This window comes from Lissotriton helveticus, chromosome 6 (genome assembly GCF_964261635.1).
Source record: "Lissotriton helveticus chromosome 6, aLisHel1.1, whole genome shotgun sequence".
Taxonomy (NCBI): domain Eukaryota; kingdom Metazoa; phylum Chordata; class Amphibia; order Caudata; family Salamandridae; genus Lissotriton; species Lissotriton helveticus.
In genome coordinates this window covers 884714577-884732163 of record NC_136067.1, presented here as the reverse complement: position 1 = coordinate 884732163, position 17587 = coordinate 884714577, and the positions used below count along the sequence as shown (strand labels likewise).

The 17587-nt window shown below is 43.7% G+C and overlaps 1 protein-coding gene across 1 annotated transcript in view; it reads left to right on the top strand.

The window, feature by feature from the left end:
• The window catches only part of RFX6 (regulatory factor X6), a 424100-nt gene that overhangs the window by 312013 nt on the left and 94500 nt on the right, over positions 1-17587 (top strand). The window contains exon 15 of the mRNA XM_078646873.1: positions 8306-8428. Within this exon, the coding sequence (XP_078502999.1) occupies positions 8306-8428 (123 nt within the window). The remainder of the gene's footprint in view (positions 1-8305; positions 8429-17587) is intronic.

Sequence of the window (17587 nt, the reverse complement as noted above, 5' to 3'; positions counted from 1 at the left end):
TCTGGAAACTGTCTACCGTTCCCACGTTGAGCTAAAAAAAGTTCTCGATTTCATTCGCCAGTTCTCCCCTAAAGACCTCGTCCAGCAGAGAGTATGGGGGGAAGCGCCACGTAAATGGAGGGATTCTTTTAGCGGGCGTCTCTAGTATCAGGAGGAGAGGGGAGTGATCCGACAGAGTGCGCGGCAATATCTGGCAGTCCCTGACACTGTTTATGAGCAGCTGTGATACCAGCCAATAATCAATCCTGGTATGGAGTTCGTGATAGGCCGAGTAGTGTGTGTACCCTCCCCTAGAATGATGCCGGCTTCTCCACACGTCTAGTAAGTCTAGGTTGACCAGTTCGGACTGCATGACTAGCGCAGCCGCCGTTGGTTTCCGGGGAGGCCCTGCCGACCTATCCAGGTCCGGGTTAAATACCAAGTTAAAATCGCCCTCCCAAAGCAACCTGGAATAAGTATACATCCTACATCCCTGGGCCAGTGTAGTGTAAAATTCAGGGGAGTCGTAATTAGGGCCGTATACATTCACCACCAGTAGGTCGTGTCCCTAACCCTGGCATTTGCAGATGACATAGCGTCCCTCCGAGTCTACCTCTAGGGATGAGCTTAGAGAGCGGATTGACCCAAGTGATCACCCCCCTGGAGTGTGTAGTAAATCCCGCCGCCACACTATAACCAGTTACACCCTTGGCCGTGAGCATTTTGCTGGTGAGTGGTAGGTGAGGCTCTTGTAGGAGTGCCAGATCAATATGTTGTCTGTGTAGGTAGCCTAAGACCTTCCGTAGTTTCCGATAGTTATTAAGACCCCTCACGTTCCACGTCAGTGCCCTCAAGGAATCAGTGGCTTGTTCCGCCGTTTGTCCAGTAGCCTCAGCCATTATCTAAACAAGATGCTGTATAAGTCAAGCTAATATGCAACAGCCTCACAATCCAAGTCAGGAGACAAGCAGGCAGCGCGTACGGCATGCGCGTGACAGTTCTGCGCATAGTAGTACAGAGCAAATAACCAATTCTTGTCGCAGTGGCAGTCAAATTGAACAATAGTGCAACAACAACATTCCCCGAAACCCCACCCTCCTCCCACAGCAGACCCACCCCAATTTGGCCTCGCCGGTCCCCATCCCACCCATCCCACCCCAACAACATTCTCAACACTCCCAAGGGCAATGCGCTCGGGGGCAAAGGTTGCAGGTCAGCGTTTCCTCTGTACCAACCTCCCTTCTTGGTGGCATGACCCCTCCTCCCCCACCATACACCACCCTACCGAATCAAAGCATTGTCATATATCACATCATTATACTCTGCGAATGTTCAATATTCGTCTCTCCTTCCCTATCAACAGAGCAGGCTTCATCATCACCAGATCGCCAATGGGGAGCCAGGTGCCTTATGTCTATCAGTCTGTTATTGTTTATTCTACAGAACGGCCGGCTCCACCCCCCCATACCCCAACCTTCACTTATCTGTTGAAGCGTCTCTGGCTGACTGTGGGCCGTCATCTCGTGTCCAATCCCCACCACCGAGTGATGAGTCCCAGCCCTTATCAGGAAAGCCATCCCAATTGGCAGTAACCCCAAGATCATTCTTGCTCATCCAGTTGGCTCTTGTCGGCGTCCGGCTGGTGGTCCGTCTTTCCGTTCTTTTTCTCCTTGGCCCAGGTTTTTAAGGCCTTTTGCAGTTCCGCTGGGTCCGTGAAGATGTGCGAGTGGCCCTGCCTGTTGACTCGCAGTTTGGCCGGATACAGCATTGAAAAAGAATGAATGAATGAAAAAGAAACTTAATAAAGCGCACTGCGGCCAAGCGGCTTCCTGGCGCTGAGGGTGGGACCGGATTCTACAAAGCAGACCTAGGGAACTAACCGGGAAAAGCCTGGGAGAAGAGGAACGTTTTTAGGGCTTTACGAAAGGCAGGATAAGTAGGGATAGAGCGAATGGACAACGGAAGACTATTCCAAAACTGGGGGGCCAAAACCGAAAAACGGGTGCCACCAATTCGGGATTTGCGAAAGCGGGGTACTTGAAGAAGAAGAAGAGATGAAGAGCGGAGGGTACGAGCCGGGGTATAGGGAGTGATTAAAGCAACAATAAAGAGGGGAGCGGAGTGAGTATAGGCAAGAAAGGCTAAGCAAGCCAGTTTGAAAGAAAGATCTGAAGTGCACCGGGAGCCAGTGGAGGGACCTAAGAACAGGCGTGATATGAGAGAATTTGGGGAGATGAAAAATGAGACGGGCCGCCTGATTTTGAATGGCCTGTAACCGTCGGGTTTCAAAGGCCGGAATGCCGACATAGAGGCCATTCCCGTAATCAAGGCGGGAGGTGATGAGGGCCATAATGATGGATTTGAGGGCATTCGTGGAAAAGAACCGGGAAATTTTTCGGATGAGGCGGAGAGACAGAAAGCAAGATGAGACGACGGAGCTGACTTGGGCATGCATAGAGAGGTCATTGCTGACCTTGATGCCCAGAGTGCGGACAGAGGGAACTGGTAGGGGGGGAGGGGTACACAGACATAATATCGACTCCAAAATATCGTTTGGACAGAATATCGAGTTTTAAATATCGTTTGGAGAAAATATCGACAGGACAGAATATCGACAGCCAAAATATCGTTTTTAAGGTAAGTGAAGTAATATCGACTGTAAATAATATCGAAAGTAAAAAATATCGTTTTTTATATAATATGTAATTATTTATAGTGTTTGTATGTTATAATATGTGTGAAAAGTGTCATTTTATGTTATAATTATTTTTAATTAATGATTTTTTTTAAATTATTGTGTAATTTTATTCTGTAGCGGGTTGTGGGTTTATAGGGGAATAGGGTGGGAAGTAATTTAATTATAATTAATTAAATATGTAAATTTATTAATTGGTAGTAATAATTAATTAATTGGTAATTAAATAATATATGTTAATTATTAAAAATTTAATTGGTAATTAATTTAATTTAATTTATTAATTGCTAATTATGTAAATTAAATTAATGTATTTCCTGTAGCGGGTTGTGGGTTTATAGGGGAATAGGGTGGGAAGTAATTTAATTATTATTTATTAAATATGGAAATGTATTAATTGGTAGTAATGTTTAATTAATTGGTAATTAAATAATATTTGTTAATTAATTAAAATGTAATTGGTAATTATTTTAATTTAATAGATTAATTGCTAATTATGTTAAATTAAAGGGGTATTTTTAGGGTTCAGGGTCAGTTTTTAGTTTTTGGGTAAAGGGGTATTTTTAGGGTTCAGGGTCAGTTTTTAGTTTTTGGGTAAAGGGGTATTTTTAGGGTTCAGGGTCAGTTTTTAGTTTTTGGGTAAAGGGGTATTTTTAGGGTTCAGGGCCAGTCTTTAGTTTTTGGGTAAAGGGGTATTTTTAGGGTTCAGGGTCAGTTTTTAGTTTTTGGGTAAAGGGGTATTTTTAGGGTTCAGGGTCAGTTTTTAGTTTTTGGGTAAAGGGGTATTTTTAGGGTTCAGGGTCAGTTTTTAGTTTTTGGGTAAAGGGGTATTTTTAGGGTTCAGGGTCAGTTTTTAGTTTTTGGGTAAAGGGGTATTTTTAGGGTTCGGGGTCAGTTTTTAATTTTTGGGTAAAGGGGTATTTTTAGGGTTCAGGGTCAGTTTTTAGTTTTTGGGTAAAGGGGTATTTTTAGGGTTCAGGGTCAGTTTGGGGTTTTTGGGTAAAGGGTTTTTTTAGGGTTCAGGGTCAGTTTTGGGGTACAGGGGTACAGGGGTACAGTGTAAAAATAAAGTAAAATTAAATTTACATTAATTTAATTTAATGAAATTAAATTAAATTAAATAATATTTAAATATTTTTAAATAATTTACATTAAAAAAAATTATTATATACTTACCAATACTTACGTTGTAATGGTAGTGCGTTGTAAAAGTTGCGTTGTAACGTCATATATCCACTGTTGCACTCTTTGCAGTGGGAATAGTAATTTTTACTCTTTTGTATTTGTACGTTAATAATATTGGCTATTATTTAATTAAATTTCGTTACTATATATATATATGTTTTAAGAAATATGATTAAATAAATATTATTTTTTTACTTTCATTAATTATTTAATTATTAAAAGTTAATTTAAGTATTGTTAATTATATTTTAGTAATTAATTTTTTATATTAATGTAATTAAACATTGTTTTTATTAAAGTCGATATTTTTTACAACGATATTTTTGTAAACGATATTTTGTACTCGATATTTTTGTACTTACCTGTTTGTACATACAAACTCGATATTTTGGTTGTAGATATTTTTTCCTCGATATTTTGGGTAGTCGATATTTTGGTAGTCGATATTATTTCAGTGATCCGGGGGAGGACCAAAGGAAAGGGGCCAGTGGGTCGGGGACCAGGGATTAGTGGGACCACCCGTGAGGACAAGCTCCGTCTTGTCCGGATTCAGCTTAAGGTGATTCGTGGCCATCCAATCCGAGATAAAGACTAGGGTAGAGCTAAGAAAAAGAGGAGAGTCAGAGGTAGAGAGATCAAAGATGAGCTGGAGGTCATCCGCGTAGTTATACACGGAGACCCCCAGCTCACGAAGAGAAAGAATGAGAGGGTAGATATACAGATTGAAAAGAAGGGGAGAGAGAGATGAGCCTTGGGGGACCCCACACACAAGAGGGCGGGGGGGAGCGGAGAATCCTGCAAGGCAGACTGCCTGGGACCTACCCTGAAGGAAGGACGCCAACCAAGCGAGTGCCACACCCCTAATGCCGGCTGCGCTGACACGGTCGAAAAGGATGGTATGGTCGACCGTGTCAAACGCAGCCGACAGGTCGAGGAGCACCAACGCTTGGGGAAGATTGGAATCCGCTTTTCCCTTGAGCTCATCCAAAACAGCGGTGATAACGGTCTCTGTGGAATGGCCCGGGCGAAAGCCCGCCTGATGGGAAGCTAAGAGACAATGTTTCTCGATGTGAGAGGTCAGGCAAGACGTGACATAACTTTCCAAAACCTTCCCCAAATAGGGAAGAAGGGAAATGGGCCTGAAATTAGGGGGGGAAGAGGGATCCAAACCAGGTTTTTTAATGATGGGGAGAACTATTGCGGCTTTAAAGGAAGAGGGGAAGGAACCAAGCGCCAACGAGGAATTAAGCAAGGTGAGAGGGGGTCCAGGGCAATAGGTGAAAAGGGTTTGGAGACTCCGGGCCGGAGCGCAGTCAGCCGGATAGCCGGACTTGACCTTAGCTAGCAAGAAGAGAAATTGTTCGGTAGAGATCGGAGGGAAGTGACCACCGGCAGGGTCCAGCAGAAGCAATGCCCCGCAAATGGAGCCAAAGGGGACCCGGGCTCCCAAAGAAGGAGGGGGGGGAGCCGTGTCTATCTCGACAGCCCTCAGCACCTTGGGACACCAGCCTTCCGTCGCACCGTCACTGCCTCGCCCCTGCCCTGCGCGGCACAGCAATGGCTCCGCTCCGGTGCATCACTCCGGGGGGTATAAAATGGCGCCTTCCCTGACCGGCTCCCTCCTGCTGTCTCCTCGCAGCCTCGGTATCGTCGCGCAGAGTCACCCACCCTCCACAAGGGTCCGCAGTGGGAGGTCTGTCCCCGGCCGGTGTTTTCGCCGCTCCGGTCACGGCACTTGGCAGCCAGGGGGGCGGGCTCACCTTCCTCAGCCGCACGCACGGTGACGCACACCGGGCCCAGGATCTACTTGAAGCCACGGTCTGAGGCCTTCCGTCTCACGTCCGGACACACGCTTTCCGCCTCTGAGTGCGCCCGTGAATCTCTGGCGCCGCCGGGTCGGAGGGTTCTCCAGTACTCCCGATGCGCTGCGGTGCGGGAAGGGAGACCGAGAAGGTGTTTTAATGCAGGATAATTGAGGATTTGCTGTGGCGCTGGCGGAGCTCGGGAATCAAGCGGCCATCCTCACTGCCTGCAAGCGCCGCCCCCTGATCATCATGAATTGCTCATTAATACTGCAAGAACCTGCCAGTGCTTGTTGGCCTAATAACCGGCAAGGTGAAAAATTACAAATACGCAAATGTTGGATTTTTATCGAGTGATCTCATCGTATATTTTTTTTATATAAATATATAATTGTTTTAATGAAACTCGTGTGGAGTGGTGTTATCACTGTATTACTGAGAGCATGGTTCCAAATACTTTACACATTTGCCTTGGAGATAAGCCTGGCTGCTCGTGCCAAGCGACAGAGGGGGTGAGCGGGGCTATCTGAGAAGGTGTCCTTCCTTTTCCTGACTTAGAAGCAAGGGTCCCTATTTGGACTAAGGTACCTACCTCAGCCAACTACAGACCCCCAGTTCTAACAGTATTCAAGCAGTAGCGGCTGGCATCTACAAGGAGCGGGGTAGGTGGGAGCCCGCAAACATTTAAAATAATAAAATACAAAAACTTACCTTAACTGACGCAGGACTGAACTGACTTCTGCCGACTTCAGCTTCAGACCTGTTCTCAGCTGCAAACGGATGCTGCAGTGCAGGCCCAAATCCTGGTGCTGCTCTCATGCTGTGAGAGCAGTGCCCTGATTGGGGGGAGTAGCCTCACTTACTGCTCCCAGGGATACTGGACAGCTGGGTTAGAGCTTTCAAAGTGAGCATGTGTGGCTGGTCTTGTCAAGACAGCCTTCCAAAAAGACATGCGCTCTTTGAAAAGTTCAGAACCGGCCCCCGGAGGATGAAAAATTAAATGGTAATGTATTACCATTTTATTTCTCATTCTTTAGGGGGTAAGTTAAGTGGGATGACTCTCCTCCGCTCCAACAGAGGAGCCCCCCCTGTGAAGGGTCACACCATTATAGATCAGGGCCGGCTCTAGGGCGGTGCGATCGGTGCCACTGCACCGGGTGCTGACTTGGGGTGGAGGCGTCATTTTTGCAAGCATATAAATAATTTAAAAGCACCTGCTGACTTCCTGGCCTCCAGCAATTTTCAGGCATCAATTAAATGTCAAGATAACTCCAGTGATTAATCATCTTTTTGGAAAGATTCGACTCATCCTAAGGTAGCTCAGAGGGTTAAAATGCCTGCATCTAAGAATGTGTACCATGCAGATAACAAAGTGTATATAATGTAAATAGGTCAGTGGGATACTGCTTCTGTAAGAGAGCTCCTTTTGTTACTTGTCGTTTGTAAGTCAAAGTCCTAATATAGAGAATTGAGCTATTAACTGTAATCAAAGAGCTGCGTGTAAACTGAAAGGTCTATGTTACAGCTATGTGTTTTTTGCCCAGTCTTTCATTATCCTAATCTTCCCAAAAGGGGTTCATTTGGGTAGAAAACAATTCTTGTTATTAAAGAGAACCCCTAACAATGGTGTTAAATTTTTAATTCTGAATTTGTGCTTTTCCAGAATAAGGACTCAAACTATATTGCCTACCAGTATGGATTAAATGTTACTCCTACACTACACCTTGTAATCTGGCTGATGTAACATTTCCTATACACTGATTTACACACATCTATGATTGTCTCGGTGCAATGTGTGTGTGTGTGATGTAAAGTACTCTGACACCTTACACTGGTATGAGTAGTGCTATGAAACTAAATGAATCTGAGAGGCAGTGGTTATGGAGACTTGAGGGGCACTGTTAAAGGGTGGTGGTGAGGGAATCCGTGGCAGAGGTGGTCATTGGGGGGGCGCCAACAAACATTGTCGCACAGGGCACCACCAGTGTTAAAGCCGGCCCTGTTAAAGATCAACATGTATTAAGATGGTTACTTGTGTAAGAGCGGCATTAATATGATTTTGTTCAATCAAATGGATAGATGAATATTCTTTAAGTCAAGGTGCTTGCATTACGCTAGTGAGTCACCTGCATGCGGTGCTTCTGTAATTGGCAATATTACTGCCCAGTGTCATCGAAACTGGACAAGGGCAATTTTAATAAGATACCCTGCCTCCTTAATTTGAGTATTTTCTGCAAAGTTCTAGAAACTAATAACATAGAAAATAAGGGACAGTCTCAAAGGATGTTGTTAATTGGGACGCACCCTCCCTGATCCGGGCATGCCAAGTCCATCCCCAACAAACATTATGTGTCGGCAGTGTGTGCCCCCTTCAAGTGTAAACAACCCCTCACTTTCATCCTTTATTTTCTTGAATGTAATTAGTGGCAAAACAGGCCAGAGGGCAGCAAACATATTGAGCTAGGTGGGTCAGAGCAAAGAAAGATTAGGGCTGAAAGTTTCACTGTCTCCTGTTTGTTCTCTCGGGTCACCGAAAGGCCAACAACGCTTTATTTGTTTCACCTTCTTTTTGTAAACTGTGGAGAGATGGTCATGGAGATAACTGTGGTACACGCTCTCTTTCCCCTCCAATCCCCCCCCTCAGGGTCCTTCCATCTTGTCCGCATGCTGCTCGACGAGTACATCCTGCTGGCCATGGAGACGCAGTTCAACAACGACAAGGAGCAAGAGCTGCAGAACTTGCTGGAAAAGTACATGAAGAACGCAGGTAATTTACCGTGTACTCTGTAGCGTTTTCTTTTTTTATCTCAGTCCCAGGTGTGCAAAAAGTGAAAAAGCGGTGAACTCGCAGAAATGAAATACGCCGGTTTATTATTTTCCGGAAACAAGTGTCTGGTTCTAAATAGCCGCCGTGTGGTTAAGAGAAGATTTGCTGGACGAAAACAGTCCTTCCTCTGCAATCCTAGTGAATGGTATCCTTTGACCTGTTTACAGTGTTAGTCACGCAGTAACCACCGCCCCCTATCGGACCATCACCTGTACTGCTGTTTAGTAAAATGCGCTGGATTCCCAGGGTTAATTGAAAAGCATAGATTAATAGGTGTGGAGGAATTAGAAGGCGATCCCAGATTGTGTTGATGACGCAGGGTTTTTTCTTATTTACATGACAGAGTTACGCTCGATATTACATAGTTACATTTTGTACGAAATTTCAATTTAATATATTTTTTCACAATCACAAGCACATCAGTTAGATGTAAGAGAGGGGCGAGGAGCTGAAGGGAGGTATCCTCCTCTTCGCTCTTAGACAAAGGAGCATTGAACATTGGGGGGCAGACAAAAAATAGTATTGGTAAATGCATTGGGTTTTGCCTATGTGATTAATAAACTGTTTTTTGTCAATTGTAGCTTGCTGATTAGTTGTACAATATAAGTTACAGTCTGTTAAAGTGTTATAACGTGTTTAGGTACAAAAAGGCAATATATTGTGCTGTTACTAGGGGTATAGTGCAAGTAAGTAATAGCAACATATAAAAAATTTCATTGAAAGAGGAAAATAATAGAATGAATTAATGTAATAGCACTATTATGTGTTTAGGGGAGTTCTTACAACTTTTGGGCCCAGTGCCACTGCACCTGCTCCACTATTCAAATCATGCCCCTAGTGCTTGCAAGATGCCTGCATTTGTGACTGCCTGTTTTGTAGTAAAATATAGCAATATTTAGTGTTCATAGGAGTTATGACAAATTTTAAACCCAGTGCTACTGCACCTGCTGCAACACTCAAATCATGATCCTATTGCCTGCAAGGTAAGTACACTTGTGACTGCTTATTTAGTGGTTAAATATAGCAATATTTGGTGTTCAGTGCGGTCTCTAGAGCTTATGGTCCCAGTGCCCTTGCTGCACTTCAAATCATGACCCTGTTGTCTGCAAGGTAACTGCACTTGTGACTGCCAGTTTAGTAGTAAAATATAGCAATATCAGGTGTTTAGTCTCATGCCTGGAGCTTGTGTTCCCGGTGCCACTGCACCTTATGCACTATTGACATCATGACCCTAGTGTTTGCTAGATAACTGCACTTATGACTGCCTGTTTACTTGTAAAATATATAGCAGTATTAGGTGTTTAGAGGAGTTCTGACAGCTTTTAGGCCCAGTGCCACTCCTTCTTCTTCCTAGGTCAGTTAGGGGAACAGTTACCTGTGCACTGGTGTCCTCACGCCTCGATTACGCTAATGCCTTGTACGAAGGCCTGCGCAGCAATCTTGTGAACAAACTGCAGGTGGTACAAAATGCCGCAGATAGAACTCTTCTAAACATTCTCATAAGGACCAGCGTGAGACTACACTTGTGCAATCTACACTGGCTGCCTTTAATTGAGAGGGTAAAGTTTAAATCCCTTGCCCTGGCACATTCAGCCCTCTATGGACATGGTCCTGCTTACCTGAGAAAACGCTTCATGTTTTATGTCCCTACCAGACAGCTGCGTTCAGCCTCGCAACTTCTCACCCACGTTCCGAGATTTCGCCTCAAGAGAGTTGAAGGGAGCTCTCTTGCCTTCGGGGCAGCTTCTACTTGGAGCCTTCTCCCCTTTGACCTCCTCAGCGTTCAGGATCCTATGCTCTTCAGGAAAAGGCTCAAGACTTTTCTCTTTATCTTAACTGTTTCTTTCTGCCTCCCTTCCACCAGGTTCGCACCGGGACACTCAAGTTCCGTTAACAAAACATTTGTTGCACCATTCAAATAATGACCCTGATGCCTGCAAGATAACTGCACTTGTGACTGCTTGTTTAGTAGTAAATTATAGCAATATTTGGTGTCTAGTGAAGGTATGACAACGTTTGGCCCCAGTGCAACTGCACCTGCTGCACCATTTAAACAAAGCCTGTTTCAACTGCAAGGTAACTGCAACTGTGACTGCCTGTATAGTAGTAATATATAGCAATATTAGGTGTTTAGAGGAGTTCTGACAACTTTTTGGCCCACTGCCACTGCACCCGCTGCACCATTGAAATCATGACCCTAGTGCCTGAAAGATAACTGCACTTGTGGCTGCCTGTTTAGTTGGAAAATATAGCAATAATCAGTGTTTAACGGGGAGCCTGAAGCTTTTGGTCCCGGTGCCACTGCACCTGCTGCACTATTGATATCATAACCCTAGTGCTTCCTAGATACTACACTTGAGACTGCCTGTTTAGTTTTAAAATATAGCAACATTAGGTGTTTAGTGGAGTGCCTAGAGCTTTTGGTCCTGTTGTGACTGCTCCTGTTGCACCATTGAAATTATGACCCTGTTGTCCACAAGATAACTGCACTTGTGGCTGCCTGTTTAGTTTAAAATTTTAGCTGTAATCTGGGTTTCGTGGGGTCCCTAGAGCTTTTGGCACTGGTGCTACTGCACTTCTTGCACTATTCAAATCCAGTCCCTTTTAACTGCAAGGTAACTGTAATTGTGACTGCCTATTTAGTAGTCAAATATAACATAGCTCCTGCATAATAAATGTATTTTTAACGTGCAATGTTTATTGCAACATTTAAAATTTGATCATAATGACCAATTAGATTAAGTTAAAAAAATCAATCCGATAATGCCTACAAAGTGCAAAGAAACAACTAACATTTGTGGCATGAATAGGAAATGCCACAATTGTTCTAAGGCTAAAGCATCGGCTTTACACAACTTAGTGATAGCATATCGCTAGAAGCTCTCTGCCTTTTCCGTCGGAAGAGATCTTATCTTGACAGTGAATAGGGCTTAAACAGTGTGAACAGCTTTTGTAGAAGTATCAGAAATGCGTGCAGCCAGGGGACATTATGAAAAAAAAGAGTCCCCTTTTAAGAACTGTCACATACAAGAGATTTCACAAACACAGTGCCAGCGCTGTGCAAGCAAAACCAAAAAAAGGAGTTGTGCACACCCATCTGTCAGTGCACTAGATACCTGCTGGCTTGTCAGTATGATATGTTGTCACATAGCACCAATGGCATAACAAAACTTGACGGCCTCCTGCAAAGTACATGAAGGGGTCCCCCCCACACTCCAGACCCATTCAGGAGCTCTGACACCAGGGACTCACTGACTGTGCAGTGTCCTCGCCCCCCCCCCCCCCCTGGCACAGAGGTTGCTGCGAGGGCTAATCTTATGCCACTGCAGAACACTGCAAAGAGCTCGGGCCATACTTCTGGCCTAGTCACACAGTGAAGCGCAGCAAGTCAACTTGCTGCGCTGCGTTACAGGGAAAGGACAGAAATGTGCCGTATTTAAGGCAGTACAGTGCACTCCTGCTTTTTCCCCTTTGCTGATACCCTTTTTGCTGCCTAGCGCAAACGCAGACACCCTTGCACCGTGGTCTCTGCATTGTAAGGTGGATCATTTTTGTGTAGCAAGGGGCACCTTCCTACACAAAAACAATCCCCCGAGTTTTTTTCCCTCTTTCTATGTGTGCTGCTGAAGGCAGTGTACATTGGAAGAGGCAAAAATGAGAAGAAATAAACATATTTTTCCTTGCATCGCCACACCTGGGGAGGCGGAGGTTTTTGATGCATTTCCATTTTTACCACCTCTGATAAATCTGGGAATGCATCAAAATCCATGGATGTTGCAAGGCAACACACATGCAGTGTCCATGGAAATGCCTCCCTGGCACAGAGTAATGCAATGCAGCAATTTGCACTGTGTAGCATTACTCAAGATTTATCAAGTCACTTAGGGCCACACAAAGTGGCCTTGCCTAGCTTCATAATTCTCATTTTTAATATGTGTCAATCTTACACCATGTTGCGTGGTGTAAGAGCAACGCAGATGGACTCGTAAATATGCCCCTCAGTCTCTCAAATGGCAGGTGCTTGGAATATCAGCTCACCGGGCACCTCCTGAGTCACCGAAATTCTGCGGTTGCCTTGAGGCACATTGTTTGGCAACACTTTGGAAGGCTAGAAGGCTGTGAGGTGATCCATTGATCTTATACCTCAATGATTGCAGGGAGGCCATGCCCATATTGGTTAGGTGGCTAGCCTCAACATGGATGGAATCCTATAACTATATGAGTATTACTCAATGTCAGCCACTTGTGGGACCAACTAATGTGGAGAGGAAAGTGCAAGTAAGAGAAAAACAAGCATTTGCAATGCAAATCGTCTCACATTCACAAGAGTTTGAGCTATTGGCATTGTAAATGACAATGCCTTTTATTTATGTGTTGATTTTTAAAACATAAATAAAAGGCATTGTCATTTACAATACCAATAGCATAAACTCTCGCAAATGCGAGACCTATTGCATTGCAAATGCTTGTTTTATTCTGTGTACTTGCAGCGGCACTGAACAAATCCATTATCAAAAACACGACAGTGGGCCTTTCGTAAAAAAAAAACCCAAGCGAAACATTTGCTTGTGAGGCGACTGCCATTCTTAGCAAGGAAAATCATATACAGTTTAATTAAGAAGCAGCTACACAAAAAGCAGGATAAAGTACTATAACATTTAAAGTGGAACAATTCTCCAAGGAAAGCATGTTGTGAGCCAACATATGAATCCAGAACTCCTTTGATTATCGGTGAAAGCCTACTCTGCATTCTGCATTTAGTAACATTCCATGTGCAAAGTTGGAAAAGAAGAATGAAGACGACAGGGGCAGAAGCTAGGGCACCTCTTTAGAATGCTTTGTGTGAGATTTCAGACGCCACAGTGAGAAATGGTGTAAACAAAAGGAATGACCCAGGCCTCATTCTGTACACAATTTCATGTTTAGTGGAACATTTCTGTCCTGTTTTAAACAATTAGTCTTCTGGTCAAACATTAGCACAGGGCAATTTCATTGATATCTGCACTTGTATTTTAGCTGAGGCTTGCTTCACAAACATCTTGCATTTCCAATCCGGGGGGAGGTGAGACAGAGCTAGAAAAATGCGCATTCATGGATTCACAAAAGTAAACAGGCGGAGGCTGCAGCAGCCATAGGAAGGGAGGGACCGTGATGCCAGGACAGGCAGTCCCTGAAAATGGATTTTTAAGCCCATATCCTGAATACAGAATGCCTCACAGAGACAGCGCAAGCACTGCCTAGGCGAGACCTAATAATGGAGCTATACAGACCACATATACCTGCCAATCTACTGGCTCTCCACAGATTAATAATTCCTAGTTATAAAGCATAATATAATTAGATTCAATAGAGCTAAAACGTTTGAGGAAATTGAAGCAGGTTTGCAGAGGTGTCCATATTGACATCTAACAACCTAACCAAGACATTTGCTTCTTTGGAGAGCGATGATGATTAAAAAGAGAGAGGGAGTAAGGGAAGGACAACATACAAATGTGGGTGAGTTAATAGGTAAGGTACGTAAAGCTGTAATGGTTTGTGTTTGTTTTGTGATTTTCTCTCCACTTGCCGTCCCTCTGTTGATGGGAGAAGCATCTTTAGTGTATCACAACAAATTGCTCTTCCCATTAGGGAATTTGTTGGAGGTCAAGGGGAATGGTAGTCTCAGTATAGGTCATGCAGGGAAGATGTAAGAGGTGGAGGGCAAGAGAGTAATATAATTTGGTTGCATAAGTATTGTTAGAGTGATAATGTATGTTGGTGAATGGGGAAGATGCAGTTAAGGCAAGCAGTTTAGGTAGTATTGACTGGGAAAGTGTTGAAAGTTCGCCCACCAGAAAGGTGAGGGGAGAAGATGAGAAAAAAGCAGGAGAGATAACCATTGGGTGAAGTCCAGAAGGGGTTGTGCCTGCGGCAAAAGAATCTGAAGGTCCATCAGGATGGCACAGTTGCTTAGACTTCCCCAAAGGTCTACAGAAAAGTGAGACAGAAGTAAACATGAATGAAAGGCTAAAGAAACAAGGTGTCTAGTCAAGGTATGGTCATAAACGGGTACGGGGCTCAGATATCAATGGTGACCTCACCATACAAGGGATTAAGGTTAATCCCGAAGGTACATACAGAGATGATTTCATGCTGAAGAACAAAGATGGGACATATATGCTCTTTTTTAACAACTACAACTTGAACTTGTGCAGAGAAGGATGGTCTTAGGAACCCAAGAAGGAATTTGTGTGTGGTCTGCCTGCCCAGGAGCATTCAGACTCCTGTACTGGCTTAATGTGTAGGATTAACTAGGTGGACTCCCCAAAAAGAAGCCCAGTTACCTATTTCTGAGTCTGGTACAGTAATATGAGTTTTATATTCGGCAAATGACTTGGTTGGAGGGAAGAAAGCAGCTTCTGAAAATGCTTGACGTAAGTTATAATCAATAGGATGTCTACAAGGCAGCCATTTTGGCTTGCACAGGAGGGATGGCAAGTGCACATTATTGTGATACTGAGGGATCACCAAGTCAGATATTTTACGTGGCTAGGTAGACAAAAAACGATTGTAGTGCAGGACTAGTATTACTAGCAAGAAAAGTGAAATGCAGGTACAGCAGATTATTACCCAGAGCTGGGTAATACTGTGAAGGCTGTAGAGAAGTGATATAGGATTTCAAACACCTATCCATCACAGTTAAATCCAATAAAGTTAGGAAATGTTGCACTAAAATTTGTGCAGAGTGTGAACTACAGACAGTACAGTAAAGCCACTAAATAAGACAGGAACTGATAAAGCCTTCCAGAATAAGACAATTAGTAAGGAAAATGGATGACTCAAGAGTTAGCAAACTGTTTCTGAGGAGAATCACTAAGCATGTGGGTGTTTCCCCTAATACGAGTATTTTGAGAGTAAGAATTTTCAATTACAAACTGGCCTGGGAATCGTTGAGACTTAATGGAAAGAATTAAGAGGGATTGCCTGGGAACAGATTTAAACATTTTTGGTATACAATAGATCAAATGAACCAGAAAATGTAAGTGGTTAAATTCTGATAGCCAATTAGGCAAGGAGTATGGAGATGTTCTGCAATCCTTGTGCTGGAATTCATGAGGAATTTATTGGCAGTATGGAGTTTTCGTTTAGGGCAAAACACATTCAGGATCAGTTATGGAAAATGGAGGCATTATGTCTCTTGCAACATGTCCAGCTGTGCAAATGTGGGATCTGCCTTTTACAGAACTACTTCGGGAAGGCATACTAACCAGTAGGATTTTGGGATCAATGTTTGATGCAGGAATAACAGATGAGAATAAAGCAGAGAAACTGGAACACAGCGGCTGTCCTGCTGAAATAACAGGATTGTGAGTGAATCTCTCTGGTCAGCAGGTCATCCAGACCTGATCTGGTGTGGTTTTTTGGTTAATGCACTTCTGATATTATAAATGTTGGGAGCTATGGAGATCCAAGGGCTCGTGCTTAAGGGCATAGGTGTTAAAGGAACATCAGGCTATCATTGCTGTTGAGGGTAAGATGGACAAGAGGTGTCCGGAAGGGAGAAAGATTTCAGTAGCCGCCGCATCACAAGGGCCTGACTAGTAGAGCATAGTAATGCCAGAGGTGCAGGTTGGATGTTTATGAGTCAGGACAAAAAATGAAACCCGGCACCAGAAAATAGGAGGAGGAGCATCAAGTGTTGCTCACACTAGAGAGAGAAGCTAGGGCTAGCCAGGTAGGGCATATGTGTTGTTGGGTAAGAATAAAAAGACAATTGACAAGACAAGAATTAATTTGCTGGTCGAAGGATTCTGAATTGGTGGCTAGACAACAGAGCAGAGACAAGACTTTGCTAAGTATTTCATGAAAGGGGCAAGAAAAAGTAAAAAGAAAAATCTGTGGCATTAGCGCACTATACAAGGTGATTGACAGGAAGTGAGATGTTTTTGCACAAGGAGCACTGGTTGAAGATGACTGACAAAGTCATACCCAGGAAAATGCTGTTGCTGAGGGAAGATTGCGAGCATCTTTAAAGTGTTAGGGCAAAATGTAAGTAGGTCAATAGAAAGTGGGTGGAAGACTGAAGCAACTTGTTTTTTATTTTAAAAGCTTCTGCTTGTTAGTATTTGTTCTTGTCTCCTGAAGCTGATGTTACGACCTAGGCCTGCAGGTTTCTGAATCAGCAACCTAAGGCCAGATGTATCAAGCATTTTAAAAAGGTGCAAATGGCCCATCGGGCCATTGGCAACCGGTATAATGCATTTTGTCTTGCACAAAAGGCAAAATGTGACTCAGTAACTTGTTATCTAATTGTGTTTGCTTTTGCGATTCGGTATTAGGAAAGAGCGTATTTAGGGCATCCCTTCCTAATACCAAATAGCACTGGTGTGTATGAATGTTTTGTGACTGGAATGCAGTCACAAAATATTACTAATTTACCAACCAACATAGAGGAGGTGTTAACCCATTTGAAAATGGTAATGGGTCCCCAAAGGACCTCTTACCCTTTGTGAATACAGGTGAAAACATTTCTTAAGAGCAGGCAGTGGTCCCACAGACCATTGCCTACTCCTACAAAATGAAAAGAAAACTTTTCATTTTTATGACGCAGCTCGTTTTCCTTTAAGAAAAACAGGCTTTATAAATAAAAAATATTGCTTTATTTAAAAAGCAATCACATACATGGTGGTCTCCTGATCCTAGCAGGCAATCATCCCTGAGATTGTATCAATTCCCAATGAGTCCCGAATTGCGACCTCACTTATGAATATTGATGAGGCAGGCGTATTTGTAACCCATTGGGAATCGCAATCGGTGTCTGAGACACTGTTGTACATAGCTTTTTGCAATTTTCTAATAGTGAGTTTCAAAAATTCGCAATTAGGAAATGGCATACTGACTTTTTTGTACATCAAACCAAATATTTAACCAAAAAGTTTGTTGGAGTCAGGCAGTACTACGTGAAGGGCCTCGTGCTGCCTGGACTGAGTCAGCAGTATAGGAAGACATCCGGTCTGAGAGTTTGTGAGTCAAAGTGCTTGTCCAAATTCTGCTACAGGCAAGGGAAGCATTCAATAGGTTTACACAAGAAGGTTTCAGCCAGGAAGTCCCAGAACTAAA